The sequence below is a fragment of the Lolium rigidum genome, chromosome 5 (genome assembly GCF_022539505.1).
Source record: "Lolium rigidum isolate FL_2022 chromosome 5, APGP_CSIRO_Lrig_0.1, whole genome shotgun sequence".
Taxonomy (NCBI): domain Eukaryota; kingdom Viridiplantae; phylum Streptophyta; class Magnoliopsida; order Poales; family Poaceae; genus Lolium; species Lolium rigidum.
Window position 1 is genome coordinate 158,913,333 of NC_061512.1, and position 14,130 is coordinate 158,927,462.

Below are 14,130 nucleotides of genomic sequence, written 5' to 3' on the forward strand. Positions count from 1 at the left end.
CGTATTTAGCTGCTCTTGGGTGTGCCTCCCAAGCTGGCGTTTCCTGGCTGGCTAGTGGCGCCGCTAACGCTCCACTAGATGTTTTTAGAGTTTCTGTTTATACTAGAATTGTCCGGTGAATGAAGATACCTCCTCTTCTTCGGCGTCGCAGGTCTCGAGTCCGTGTTAGAGGCGCCGCGATGTTCAACAGGTTGTTCGGGAAGCCCAAGGAGCAGGCCAATGCCGGCGCCTTGGCCACTTTGGATAAGTTAAATGAGGTGAGCTTGCTGCCAACTCTTCCTTTTGTTTTCAGTATCTGTTACTACTGCTTGTGTGGGATGCCTTTGTTCCGCTCCTCGTTGTGTTCATCTTGTTAGTTTATATATTTTCAAATTGTATAATGCACATTTTTTTTTATGTATTGCACTGGCAGGTCTTGAAATTAGCTCTCTTTTTTTTGTATTTAGGATTTGTGTAAAAGAAAAAGCAAAATACATGAACAAGTTACTGTGTGGGAAATCTCACTTCATGCTAGTTTATTTGACGTCCAAGCTTTGCATGATCAGTGATGCATTTCCTTCTTATTTTGCCGTGTCTGCTTCTCAAGTTGCAAACCTCAAGCTCTTACAGCCTCTTAAGGAAGGAGGAGCTTCTTTATGTGCTTATCTAGTGGAGAACTATCCTAGAGTTCCAGATTTTGATACTTTCTTGTGCCCGAGCTACAAAACTTTACAAGTTCTAAATCATTATTTATGTATTTATTAGACTCTTGATATGCTGGAGAAGAAAGAGAAAGTGTTAGAGAAAAAAGCAGCTGGTGAGCTTGAGAAGGCCAAGGATTTCTCAAAAGCAAAGAATAAAAGAGGTACGCTTAGTCACCATACTCTACCTCCTCTCCCTCCTTGTTTGTTGATTAGATGCACTATGGATTTCCAAAAGTAACATTTGAGTTGTGAATCAAATTCTTGTATACACAGCTGCACAGTCAACTTAGAAAAACATTCATCCTATTTTTGCATTTATTTTGATTTATTTTCTTGGGTGCTTGGGGTACTGGTTCAATAATTATGCACGTGTTGCATACTGTTTTTTTATGGCAAGCAATCTTGTGGCCATAATGGTACTTAAAGCCCTGATGATTAGATAATAGTCATAATACCACTTGATCATTTTAATTCTGTCCGCTGTTTATTTTGAGTTGAGCAAATCTCACCTCAGAAGATCATATGGCTTTCCTTTTATCTAGTGTAGAATGTAGTAAAAAAGAACTGCACAATTGTGTATTAATTGAATCACTGTTTTTCATCAGCTGCTATCGCATCATTGAAGAGGAAAAAGATGTATGAGCAGCAAATTGAGCAGCTTGGGAATTTTCAGTTGAGAATTCATGATCAGGTTGCCTCCTATTTCCGACTTTGCATATATTTTCATTTTGTTGCATGCCATGTATCTTTACAATGTCGATCTTGTTATATATAGATGATCATGTTAGAAGCTGCCAAAGCTACGACAGAGACTGTTGATGCATTGAGGACTGGAGCTAAAGCTATGAAAGCAATGCAACAAGCAACGTGAGTTACCAGTATATTTTAATTTCAGATTTGCCCCAATAATATTACCTGGAGTTGGAGTTTCAACATGACTATTTTCCTTGTCACTTCAGAAATATCGATGACGTTGATAAGACTATGGACGAAATTAACGAACAGACTGAAAACATGAAACAAATACAAGATGCTTTGTCAGCTCCTATTGGAGCATCTGCTGATTTTGACGAGGTAACTCACTAGCCATTTAGGGTTTATAATCTTAAGGTTGAGACTTTCTTCTCCTTTGATGCACTTTATAACCTACTGCAATGAAATTTTGACAGGATGAACTGGAAGCAGAGCTGGAAGAACTGGAGGGAGCAGAGTTGGAAGAACAACTACTGGAGCCTATACCTTACCATCCGGTGCATGTCCCAGACAACAGGCAACAAGTTCGTCCTGTTCCACAGAAAGCATCAGCTGAGGAGGATGAGCTTGCTGCACTGCAAGCTGAAATGGCATTGTGATCAGGTCATTGATTTATCCTGTGTTTGGTATTTCTGTAATGTATTTTCCTCTTACCCTCATCTACTAAGAACTTATTAACCGCTTTTGCTCAGTCTGGTAATTGAAATGATCTAAATTTATGGGTGACATGTATCTTAATCTTCTGCATAGATACAGTTAGTAACTAGCTGCATATTATGCACCATAGAAAAATAATCCATGTAATCTTCACTAGAATCTTGCGAGTCTGTCTTCATTGTTAGGCCATATATTACACATGTGATCTTGTTCATTTGCGTTTTTATGGATCTTAATCGTTAAAAACCCAGTTTTGGAAGTTAAAAGAATAGAGATCTTAGGACAATAGGTATGCCCTGTAAACTCTGTTTCTAAAAGTCTTCTTTAATTTCTTAATTACTACTAGTTTTCCTTTTGGGGTATTTTTTACCTCTGGTTTTGGCTCTGACACCATCCCAGTGAACTCCTATGACTGCTAGCTTCTCTGGACAAAACGATGCTCCCTCCAATCCATATTAATTGTCGCTAATATTATTGTATCTAGACACATTTTAGTTCTAGGTATATTCATATTACTGACAATTAATATGAATTGGAGGGAGTAGCAAAATTTATTAAAAAATACAATGATTTGGAAGTTGTTTTGTTGGCAAACCAATTTCCACATATAAATCAAACATTTTTCTTATATTTCGATCGTTTGGTGGTCAAAGTACTAAAATGTGAACTGGCATTCTATGGTGACATCTGTTTGAGAGCGGAGGAGGGAGTAACCTGTTGACAACTAGCCCCATGAAGAGTTCGCTAGCAGATAAAATGTGTGGAACCCAATCTGTATTCATAAGGGTGTCCTTTTTCTGATATTGTGTTCAGCCGCACAAGTGAAAATAATACACACAATCAGGATATGCACAGAAATATGCTAAAACTATGCACAGAAATATGTTAAAACTTGTCAAAATCTGGGTTTTTGAAAGGAGTTTATCCCACAGTTAAAATGTCAAAAAATTCCAACAAAAAATTTAGTGCGACATCTCGACATTCACGAGAATCGATATCTTTTGTGTCCTGTGTAAAAATAGACAAAATTTGGTGCTCAAGAAGCTTTCAACGATTTATCTTTCTTACACAGGACACAGAAAAAACGTTTTTCTGCCAGCGTGCATCTATATAATGTCGAGATGTATGCGCCAAATTTTTGTTTGGATTTTTTGGCATTTCAATTTTTTTTTTCCGGTGGCAGGAGCCACCCTAGATCAAAAGTGGATTTCCGTCGAAATCCCCATGTTACTCGAAGTTTTACAATGAGTGATGGAGAGGGGATTGGTTACATGCATATGTGAATCTCAAAGAAGTTTGTACAGTTAGTTTCTTTGGTCCAGCTGAACATTGGCTCATTAAAACATTTATCTTCAGCATTCTTGATGTTACTGTTTGAGTTGGTTTGGTAGTCTCATCACAGTTTGTGATGTTCCGCCAGAACTATAACCCCCTCTCCCTCGTGAGAGCTCTATCTGTGGTTACTTAACTCCGCCTTCGCATTTTGCCATCTCCCACGTGCTTCTGGTCCTCCTGTCTTCCATTATTTATCGAACACCTCCAGGACTTGTAGTTTCTGTGAGGAACAACATGCAAAAGGCAGCACTGCTAGCCCAGCATGCATGTATTATGTGAATCATACTCGATTATTCAGGACCTGCGGCTGCTAGAGCCACTGCAGGGAACCATACTCGACTATTCAGGATCAGTTGGGCGTGGCTGCCACTGAACCATTAACTGATTGTGCAGATAGAGGCGGATTTTAAGGAGTATAGGATTTTTTTTAGTTCAGGGATGCAGGTGTTCAAATTCTTGAGTGTACTGAACTAAAACTGAAAACCTTGTTTCATCCAGATTCCGTGTTGACCCTTCTTCTTTATGCTACTTATAAGAAACTACAACTGTACTTTTGAAATCAAACATTGGTGTGGAATGAACTTGTTTTCATTGTCAGATTGTAAGAAAATGTTTATTAGTTTTAAGACAAATTGGACTATTTTTTAATGGCAATTTCAGCATGCAAAATCTCATGTGTTCCTATGCTTTGTTTTCCACCTGTTCTCTATTAACGCTAATTGAACTTGCAGGTTTCCAGTGAAGAGTTAAAATGTACAAAGGATTTGCTGTATGCTACGTGGTCGCAAGCTGAGTCTAGCTGTGTGTATAATCTTGGGTGGGAGATATTGGTGAGCGTGGCAAGAAAAGGCTGCTCCAGTCCAGTGTTAATTTTGTTAAGACTGATTTTCTCAGTTAATGTGGCTCGGTCAGCTCCATCCAAGTCGTTATGCTATGCTCATTGTTGTCGCACACTATTTTTCATTGACCCCTATTATATGGTGCCATGTAAAACAAGTTTCAACGCATAAATCCCATGCTTCAAAATTGGTGCGTTGGTAGGGCAATTCTTTTCTTTGTACTGTCGAAGTTTGTATCTTTTGCACTACTGTCATTGCACAAGATAAACTTGATTTGGGGAAAACTGGTCAAGCTATATATATTGCTTGGTTAATCGGAGAAAACTGATAAAACTATGCAGGGTGGGGTGACAATATTGGCATGGACCTTTGTTTCACCAGCACACCATAAATAAGAAAAAGGCTGTGGCGCTGAAGGCTTGGGTGGCTTGCCTGGCGACTAGTGTTTTTGCCGTTGGTTCCTGGAGGCGGAGTCTCAGTCCTGTTTCTTTTTTTCTTTATTTTGCATCCTACATATTGAAGGGCGGGCCTGGTGCAGCGGTAGAGCCTCACCGCCTGTGACCGAGAGGTCCCAGGTTCGAGTCGCGGTCTTCTCACATTGCACTTCGTGAGGGTAAGGCTTGCCACTAACACCTTCCCTGTGCGGGAGCTCTCAGCACTGGGTACGTCCTTTTGCATCCTACATATTCTTGTTAAAGGTTCATTCCGGACATGAGTTCTTTATTTTTTCCCTTTTTTGTCTGATAATTGATATATGTTGCATTTTTTTGCACCACCCTAGTCCATAGCCTTTGACAAATTTCTGTTATTATCAAAATCTTTTCCTGGTTGATTGCATTGATGCATCTAATGCATTCTTCTGGTCCTTTCCTGGTACAAATAAATACAAAGTGTTTGCCATCAGTGGCGGACCAGTGGTGCCACTGCTAACAACTAGTGGTGGCATACGATGCAGTGCGCCACTAGTATATGCCTGGTGTGCCATAGCTATTTCTGTGAGGTGCGTGCTCGGTGCGCCATAGCTATTTCTGTGAGGTATGTCATCGGTAGAAATTTAGGTGCGCTGCTACTATGATATTAAAATTTAATTTTTTTGTGATTTTTTCGAATCATTTTCGTTATGGCTGCTCTGCATCTTGGTGGTGAAGGCAGTCGTTGCGCGTGCAGGAGTAGCTGAAGGTGCTGGAGGTTGAGCCAGAGGCGTTCGTGGTGGCGTCAGCTGGGTCGGGGTAGGACGGTGGCAGAGGCGGGGTTGCTGCCGAGGACGCGGATCTACCATCGAGGGCGAGGTCGACGGCGAGGTCGCATGGAGGTCGGGGCATGGAGGAGGAGGAGGAGGTGGTGGAGGAGGAGGCCTGTAGGAGGCATGGAGAAGGAGGAGGACCATGGAGGAGGGGAGGAGGAAGAAGAGGTAGGGAGAAAAGGGTGGCATGGAGGTGGGAATGAAGAGAGAGAGGAGGGTAGGATGCATGGGTGGATAAAGGGGTGTGTCAGGGGTGGATAGATGATGTGTGGCTGTGAAGTTAGTGGGTAGGTCGGCGTTTCAAATTTTTGAGAAACTACCACTAGTGCACCACAAGTTCTGGTGCGCCACTGCTAATTTTTTTTATAAAACTTTTTAGTAGTAAAATCTAAGTCTTCGGAAAACTCAAATTTTCTTTTTGATTATAACAAATCTAAAAATTGGTAAACGGCCTACGGCCATTGAAATTAGTGTAATTCCTCTGTAGATACAAACAACTTTTTCATCGAAAGTCATATGAAAAATTTAGAGCCATTTTATTGAAACATGACACTATTTTTGCAAAATATGTCTGTTTATTAATTTTCCGACAACTAGAACACATAACACATGGCTATCTCAAAGGATTATTAAATTTAAAATTTATATTATTTCTTTTATTTTTCAAAATTGAAAGGCCGATCCATTGAGGAGGGGGCATACGTGTGGCACGTACACCCAAAAATGGTGGCTGTGTGCATCACTTTGATGCAGAGGCCGGGGATCCGCACCCTATTATCTAAAAAACGTACACCCAAAAATGGAAGTGGCCCATGCCCTAACCTAATGCGTCACTAGTAAATTTCTAGCGGTGGCGTACGTGCTAGTGGTGGCCCACAATATTGGTGCGGTACTGCTAGCAAACCCATGATTAGTTGTTTCTCTAGTAGCGAGGAGTATTATGAACCAAGCGTTTCCGTTAAATTGCAGGTGAAGTGTTATCTTAAGTGATGTCGAGATGAAAAAAACGTGTACATGCAAATCAAGCGTTCCCGTTAAAATTGCAGGTGAAGTATTTGGACAAAACGAGGTGCTGTCGAGATGAAGAAAACCTAGAGATGTCTGAGGTACCTAAAACGTATAATTAATTGGGCGAAAACTTTCCTATTAGTCAACATTTTCAACGTTTGTCGGTATGCTTATCAGTGCTATGGTTAGTACAAACTTGTTAGAATATAGTACTACTTAGGTAAATCATCTTCACGTACCTCAAGACTTAGGCCGCTTCTGTTCCGGAAAATTAAATTTATAAGTTTTAAAAATTTATGGGAAAATATGATAGAATTTTAATCTTACAATTTTTTTTTATCATAAGTTTAAAAAAATCCTGCATATTCATACCCACGCTCGATGCTCAATAATACAACCTAGCATATTCCCCGTATTCATCTTGTTTCACAATCGCATGGATACTCTACTCCACTTGCCTAGTTACTTATAGTACTTCCCGTATACACACAATCGGGCATTTGGAATTACCCGTAAATTTAAATATATAGGAATCAATCATATGACACCGGCAAAACGAATAAACGATTGACTCAGCCTAGATCGGGTGAGTAGGTGAATCAACGGAACTGAACGTTCAGTAATATTTAGTTTATCACACGCACATCACACAATTAACGCCAATCAAGTAATCAACACGCCTGGAATATTACCCCGGTAGTAAATATGGATCAATTACATGACAGAGGAACCGAGTCAACAGAATCCACTTTATGACCGGTTCGCTCCCCCGCGTCGCCTCCTCCTGGCGACCGGGGGACGAAACCCTAGGCCGCCGCCACCAGCTCCCCCCACCTCGATCTCCCCTCCTCGTCGCCCCCGGAGGCGCCGCCGGTCGAAGGCCGCGACGCCCAGGAAGGGGGCGGCGGGGATCTGGGCTCCCGGCTCCACGCGCGACGATAGGAGGAGGAACGCCGCGCGGGATCTGTTGGTGCCGGAGCGGGCGCGACGTCGGCGCCCCTGCTGCGTCTTGCTCCTGCCGGAGCAGCCGTGGGTCAGGGCGTGGTCGACCAGCGCTCCTCCCGGTGGGGGCTTGGGCACCGGAGGCGGCGGCCTCTGCGAGGTGAGGGCGGCGCGGTCCCTGGCGGCGGGGAGCGCTTGCTGATGCTGAGGACCGTCTCCTCGGTCGCGTGGGCGGCGTGGAGGCGGTGGAGGGTGCTCGGGCCGCGGTGGTTGCCCCGTCGACCTCGTGGCGGATCCGAAGACCGGAGGCCGGATTTCATGTGGTACCCACCCCAAGGCCATGACTTCCGGCGTTCTCGTCGGTGTGGTTGGGGTGGCGGGGCGGGGGCTCCCGGCCGGGAGAAATCCTTGGCCGGCGGTGGCGGTCACAGCGTCGGCGACGTCCTGGACGCCGTCTTCCTCCTTGGAGGCGATGCTGAGGTATATCCCCCCTCCCTCCTTCCTTTGGCACCCGTGTGAAAACCCAAATCCCTGGATTGGGCGGCGACGGCGCTCTGGCGTCGTGTTTCTTCTTGAAGGCACCGCCTTGGGTCGGTGGAAGGTGTCCGTGCTGCGTGGGTGTCCTGGTCTGCGGTTGCGGCGCTTGCCGTGTCTTCTCTGGCGATCTCCGTCCTGATGCTGAAGTCTTTTGGGTGGCCGGTGCGTTGGCCGGCGGCGAGGCCTGTGGTCTGTCGCGTGTGGTGGTCGTGTCTGGTTCTAGTCCTTGGTTTGATGCCCCTGGTGCTCATTCGTGCTCTAAGGAGAGCTGCTCCGCTTGCCGACGGTCCGGCGCCCTACGATCCAGGGCGAGAAGGTTGGGACCTTCTTCGGAGGTGGAGGCGGATGGCATTCCGGCTGCGATGCGACAGGACTTGACGGTGGCAGGATTCCCGGTGGCGAGCTTCATGGCGTTGTTTCTCCTCCGCTCTGGTTCTTCCTTGAGATGATGGCCTCGATGACAAGTTGTTTTCTTTGTAATCTTTCGTTTGCTTGTTCATCGATGTTTGTAAGCTGTTCTTCAGCATCCTGTAACACTTGCCGGCAACGGCCTTATTAATTTAAGGCAGGGCTACGGCCTACTCTTTAAAAAAAATCAATTACATGACACTAGCAAAACGATTGACTCAGCCTCGATCGGGGCAATGAATCAAAGAGAACTGGACGTTAGACGAGTAGCTGGTGTCGCCCTTCCAGCGGTCCAGCCATTGGGGATGACATTGTTGGCGACGAGCGTCTTGCCGGACTCGCTGGTGACGCGCAGGGAGAGCGGCCCCAGCAGCGCGTCCCTGGAGTCGCAGCGCCAGACGGAGCCCCAGGAGCGGTACATGGGCTCCCATCGCCCCGTGGGGCGGCCGTTCATGGAGCGCATGAGGTCCATCTTCACCACGGTGCCGTCCCGGTTGGCGTACTGCACCAGCACCGGGAGGTAGTTGGGGTTGGCGCCCCACAGGACGTAGAAGCCCAGCTTCATGCCGGCGAAGTTGCAGAGCACCCTCCTGAACTGCATGTCGATGATGCCCGCGTGCCGGAGCTGGTCGTTCCGGCCAGGCGTCGCCAGCGCGCCGAACGCCGTGCCGCTGAGGTCGAAGTGGTACTTGGCCACGGGGTAGTAGTTCATGTCTGTGATCACCACCGTCTTTGTCTGGCCGGAGCAGGAGGGGTTGTTGGCTCTCGTGCATCGTATCTGGTAGCAGGTGCCCGCAGCCGGCGCCGCCTTGGAACAGGGGCTCGTTGCCGCATGACGTCATGGCGGAGAGTGGGTACTGGTTCACGTTCTTGAAGCCACAAGCACCACCTGCAAATAGATCGATCGGTATTATTGGTACTTGCAAATAACTGCGTGATGCAAGACCAACATGCATTGCGTCGTCGTTGCGTATGAGCGTACCGTTGTCATCGGGGCCGGCGCCGTTGGGCCGGCCGTACCAGGTGGCCTTGGCGGGAGCCAGCCGGAGTTGTAGGATCTCGCGGCGGAGATGCTGTAGTCGACTGCAGAACGGACGGACGGGACGAGCATAGAGAAGAGTGCAACCAGCGCAATGGCGCCATTGGTGTTGGCCATATTGGCACAGTAATACTAGTATGAACCTCCTTACACTTGTACGGTATGTGTACTTGCTGTACTCCTGATTGTGTCTTGATCGCTGGGCGGGGGATGGCATTTATAGGCAGCCCAATAGGCAACAATCAGGTGAGAACGACGAGTCGGTGCCAGTTGCAGTTGCATCTGACGACGACGTGTAATGGCGTGTTAAGAACTGCAAGGTGCAAGGTAACATGGCTACGGAGGGAATCATGGAGGAATGGAGGCTCCGGTTTAAGTGTGTACGAGTCGGACGACTATGAGATCGCATCTTCAACGAATATGAAATACGGAGTAGAATACAGCCTGGAGGTGATCATCGAGTAACCGCTAATGATTGCCGTACATAAGCGAAAGTTCTATCGATCCAATGATCATCAACTAACCAGAATCAGATCATGGGGTTGAAGGCATAAAGTCAGACCATTGTTGTGCATTAAGATCTAGCCCCACGTTATACATTTTAAATTCAAATGATACAACACGCTTAATAGGTGTATTTAAATTAATGGACCGTGTTACCTAACGAACGTGCCATCAAACCCTTCTATAGGCTTGCGTCGCTCCCGGGTCGCTCGGGCGAAACCCTAGACGTCGCTGCCCCCTTCCTCCACCCCTTCCTCCCTACGTACATCTCCCCGCCACCACTGGAGGAAACTGGCAGGCAAAGCCCTTTCCGACAGATGGTGGTGGTGGGCTCTCATCTTCGAGCGCCTCTAGCGGTGGCAGGGGCCTGCTCCTCCTTGTGTGGTGGGATCTTCAGCCGAGCTTAACGGTGGCCCTAGATGGGTCGGCTTGTTTGACAAACATGGACGTTGGGGCGGTGGTCCCCGACTTATTCGATGACCTCGACGATTGTTGTGGCCGCACGGACGACACGGCGCCTGGCTCGTGGGACTCAGTACGGCTCAACCCCTCATCTTCACATGATGCGTGTGGTGGTGGTGGTCCATGCTGACATCCTCGATCTGCTGTTGGGAGCTGGCGGGCGGCAGTGTGGGGGGCCTGCCGATCTACCTAATGAAGGAGGCGGCTCGCGCCAAGACGGTGTTCTGCTTGATGACGACCCTCATTGATCTAGCCGGTGATGAGTTTCGGAAGGCTCCACCGATGATCTCCTTTGGGCGCTTGATGCTGGTTGATAGCTCCAAATTTCTATGCTTTTTTACTATGGATTCTCCACCACTTATCTCTTGGTTTCATTGGTTTTTCATTAGATTTTGTGTTTCAACTAATGCTAATATCGCAATTCAGGCGAGACCTTGTTTTTTAGTTATGTATTTCAGGAAAACATCATTTTACGGAGGATCCGAAGATATTTACGGGCTAATTGCAACGAAATAAAGACATTTCCTGTTGAGGCCAAATCCATCCTGCCGATCCAGGGACTTTAGCGGGCATCAATACGGGCGGAGGTGACTGTACCGTCCAACCGTACTGGGCGGTGCCGCCTTCCCCTTATCAAATCAAACCCTTTTCGTGAACGGCAACAAACGAGAAACATAAGAGATCCGATCTGAAGAAGGAGAAGACCATCCTCGACTCCATCAAAGATCAATCTCATCAAGATCACCACCTCATCAATTACAACCCACTTGTACTCAGAGAGAGAGAGAGAGATTCATACTTGTAGGATTACTTGATCTTCAACTATTGTGGCTTGCTACGATAATATCGAGATGAACTTCATTTACTTTGCTATGATATCATTATATTATTCTCCTCTCATGTGTGTGTAGATCCTATTGGCGTGGGAGATGTAAGGGATTGGTGATATATGATGTGCCTATTTTATTCCATCTATTTGTGAATTTATGATTAAGATGATTATATATGAGTATGAATATTCATGTGCACCTAGTGTTGTTATCTAATTTAAGGGCCCATATAGCATGATCTCAAGAACTCATAAACATGAACTTGTGTGCTAGTGAATCGGCAACCCCCCGAGTGACACGACCGATATCAAAGAGAATCTAGCAATACTCGAGGAATCACAAGGAACCACCAAGCTTAAAGGTTTACTCCGGTTTAAACATCTTAATAGATGCGTTGACCATGTCTTTGGTAACAGGCAGAAGGATTACTGAAGGAAGATGAAATATACCAAGAGTAGTCTTTCTCTCTTATGGGTTGCTTGCCTTCTTAGATAAAATAGGAATAATCATATTCACTTATCACTTTTATTCTACCAAGCATATTCACTATCGCCATGAACCGAATCACCCAGCGTCTACCTTTTCATCTGCAGAAACCCATTTATTTCTTATTAGCTGTTTAATTTTATGCACTTTACTTTATTGCATTATCAACACTCCAAAATCCTATCATTTATACACCAATTTTCATTTCAATTCTTACAGTCATTCACCTAAGACTTGTGACACCTTGGGTGTGACAGAAACACTGCAGATGAACATCCTCCTATGCTCCTTGTTGGGACACGATATAAAAATCGGAAATAATACTTCCAAGAAAATATACACGAATGACCCTGCGTTCTGGCAGGCCATCACCGGCATAGGCGGACCCAGAAGGATTTTCAAGCCCGGGCAAACAGGCTTAATGTTCTTATTTTTCGTTAAATACATATGAAATATAGGCAAAAATATACTTGCCGGCCGGCCGGAAGCCTAGGCGGCTGCCCGGGCAAGAGGGAGGGTAGATCCGCCTATGATCACCGGTAGATTGCTGCATCGGATGAGATTCGATCGTGCGCACCCATATTTCTGGCTGTGTGGCTTCAAGAGGGACTGACGCGAAGCTTCGGTGTCTGTTGCCATCATGGAACATGTTGGTTTTCGATCTCCATGAAGAAGATAGGCGCGAAGATTGTTATGGCGGCTGAGGTCTGAAGTCTACTAATGACATACAGAGTCTTCATGGCGAAGATGACTTCACTTGATGGTTCTTGTCTTGCAGTAGTGACACAGATAAGCGGGGGCGGCAACATAGAGGAGTACATAGTCTTGTCTTCCATGGTGAAAATCCAAGTTCTGATCTTAATTGGTTGTGTCTAGCAATGATCTTGTTGAAGGCATTGTTTTGAGAGGTAGGACTTGCTCCAGGGTGAAAATCCAGTGTCTAGCCTTAATCGGTTGTGCATGGTAATGGCCTTGTTGAAGCCATTGTTTTAAGAGCGCGAATTTCGTATGCTATCTTGGCAGTGGTTTGTGTTGCAGCTACAAGGTTTTGATAACCATAGTGAAATCTTCGTTTTTCCTTCTTATTAGTAGAGTTGTGTGTATCTGTAATATCTTTAAGGGTTAATTAGATATATGCCACTCCAATTCATGCCTATTCGAAAAATGCCACTCCAATTCTCAAACTTCGAAATATGCCACTCCAATTCTTCTATACGTTGATAAATGCCACTCTAGTGATTTGGCCTCATTTTTGTTCAGAAACTGTGTACCGTATTTTCTCCTGGACGAATTTGCCCCTGATCCCACATGTGACTAAACCAACACAGCAGCCCAGCTCATCCTCTCCACTCTCACTCCCGTTCCTTCTGAACACGTTTTTGCCTTTGCTGTCGCTCAAACAAGAGCACGACGAGGAGCTGCTCTCCAGGCCATGCCGGCGGACCACTACGGGAAGGAAGGCTGTTAGAGCTCAGAGCTGTGCGAGGAACAGGGGAAAGACGAGACGCGGCAGCGCTCCTGCGGGGACACATCGACGAAGCTCCAGTTTGGGACGGGGCAGATGTTGTACCAATGAGTAAAGGCACGTCGACGGCGGAGGGCTGCAGGGAGGCGTGGAGATGGGTGGAGGTGAAGGCGCCGACGGGAAAGGCTGCGGCAGCGGTGGCGCCCTGAGTTCTTCGACGCTGTGGTCGAACCAGAGAAGAACAGCCTTTGGATGTAGATAGGATAAGGATGTGGGCCCAGGGGTAGATTCGTCCGAGAGAAAATACAGTGACCGTTTTTCTACCAAAAACGAGCTCAAATGTGTACAATGGCATTTGTCAACGTATAGAAGAATTGGAGTGGCATATTTCGAAGTTTGAGAATTGGAGTGGCATTTTTCGAATAGGCATGAATTGCAGTGGCATATATCTAATTAACCCTATCTTTAAACATTTCGTTGTTGTAGTGGCTGAGTGTAGTTGATATTTTCGCGATAGCAATTTATTCATGCTAACGAAAATAAATCAAACCCTTCTATACAGCGTTCGGCAACCCGGTAACAAATTCCCAGGCGCTCTCAGAGGACGAGCGCAAGTGAGCTCAAGCTGGTATCCACCGCCACCTCCCATTACCTTGTTTTTGGCCCAAAACAAGCAAACTCTCGGACTATTACTAGAACCATCCTGACCACTCTAAACGCGTTTGATACTCTGGGCCAAATTTGATGCTCCATATAGGTAGACTTCGTAGATGTTAGCCCGTTGCAAACGAGCCACTTGCCACTTTTACCTGTTCATCGTGAATGCATTTTATGTACCAGGGAGGGAACTCTACCCCCACTAGGTAGGTTGCAAACATGATTTTGGGTCGCACACATGAGCATACTATAATAAGCTTTTTTATTAGAGTGGTGAGGTTA

General features: G+C 46.0%; 1 protein-coding gene and 1 pseudogene across 1 annotated transcript; one reads left to right on the top strand and one right to left on the bottom strand.

The window, feature by feature from the left end:
- Nucleotides 1-735: 735 nt before the first annotated feature.
- LOC124652724 (vacuolar protein sorting-associated protein 32 homolog 1-like) lies at nucleotides 736-4,454 on the top strand. Its single transcript, XM_047191766.1, has 6 exons — nucleotides 736-844; nucleotides 1,289-1,374; nucleotides 1,459-1,550; nucleotides 1,643-1,757; nucleotides 1,853-2,039; nucleotides 4,160-4,454. The coding sequence occupies exons 1-5, from the start codon at nucleotides 754-756 to the stop codon at nucleotides 2,033-2,035; spliced, it is 567 nt and encodes a 188-aa protein (XP_047047722.1). The 5' UTR covers nucleotides 736-753; the 3' UTR covers nucleotides 2,036-2,039; nucleotides 4,160-4,454.
- Nucleotides 4,455-8,623: 4,169 nt separating this feature from the next.
- On the bottom strand, nucleotides 8,624-9,561 carry LOC124656596 (annotated as a pseudogene).
- Nucleotides 9,562-14,130: the final 4,569 nt, after the last annotated feature.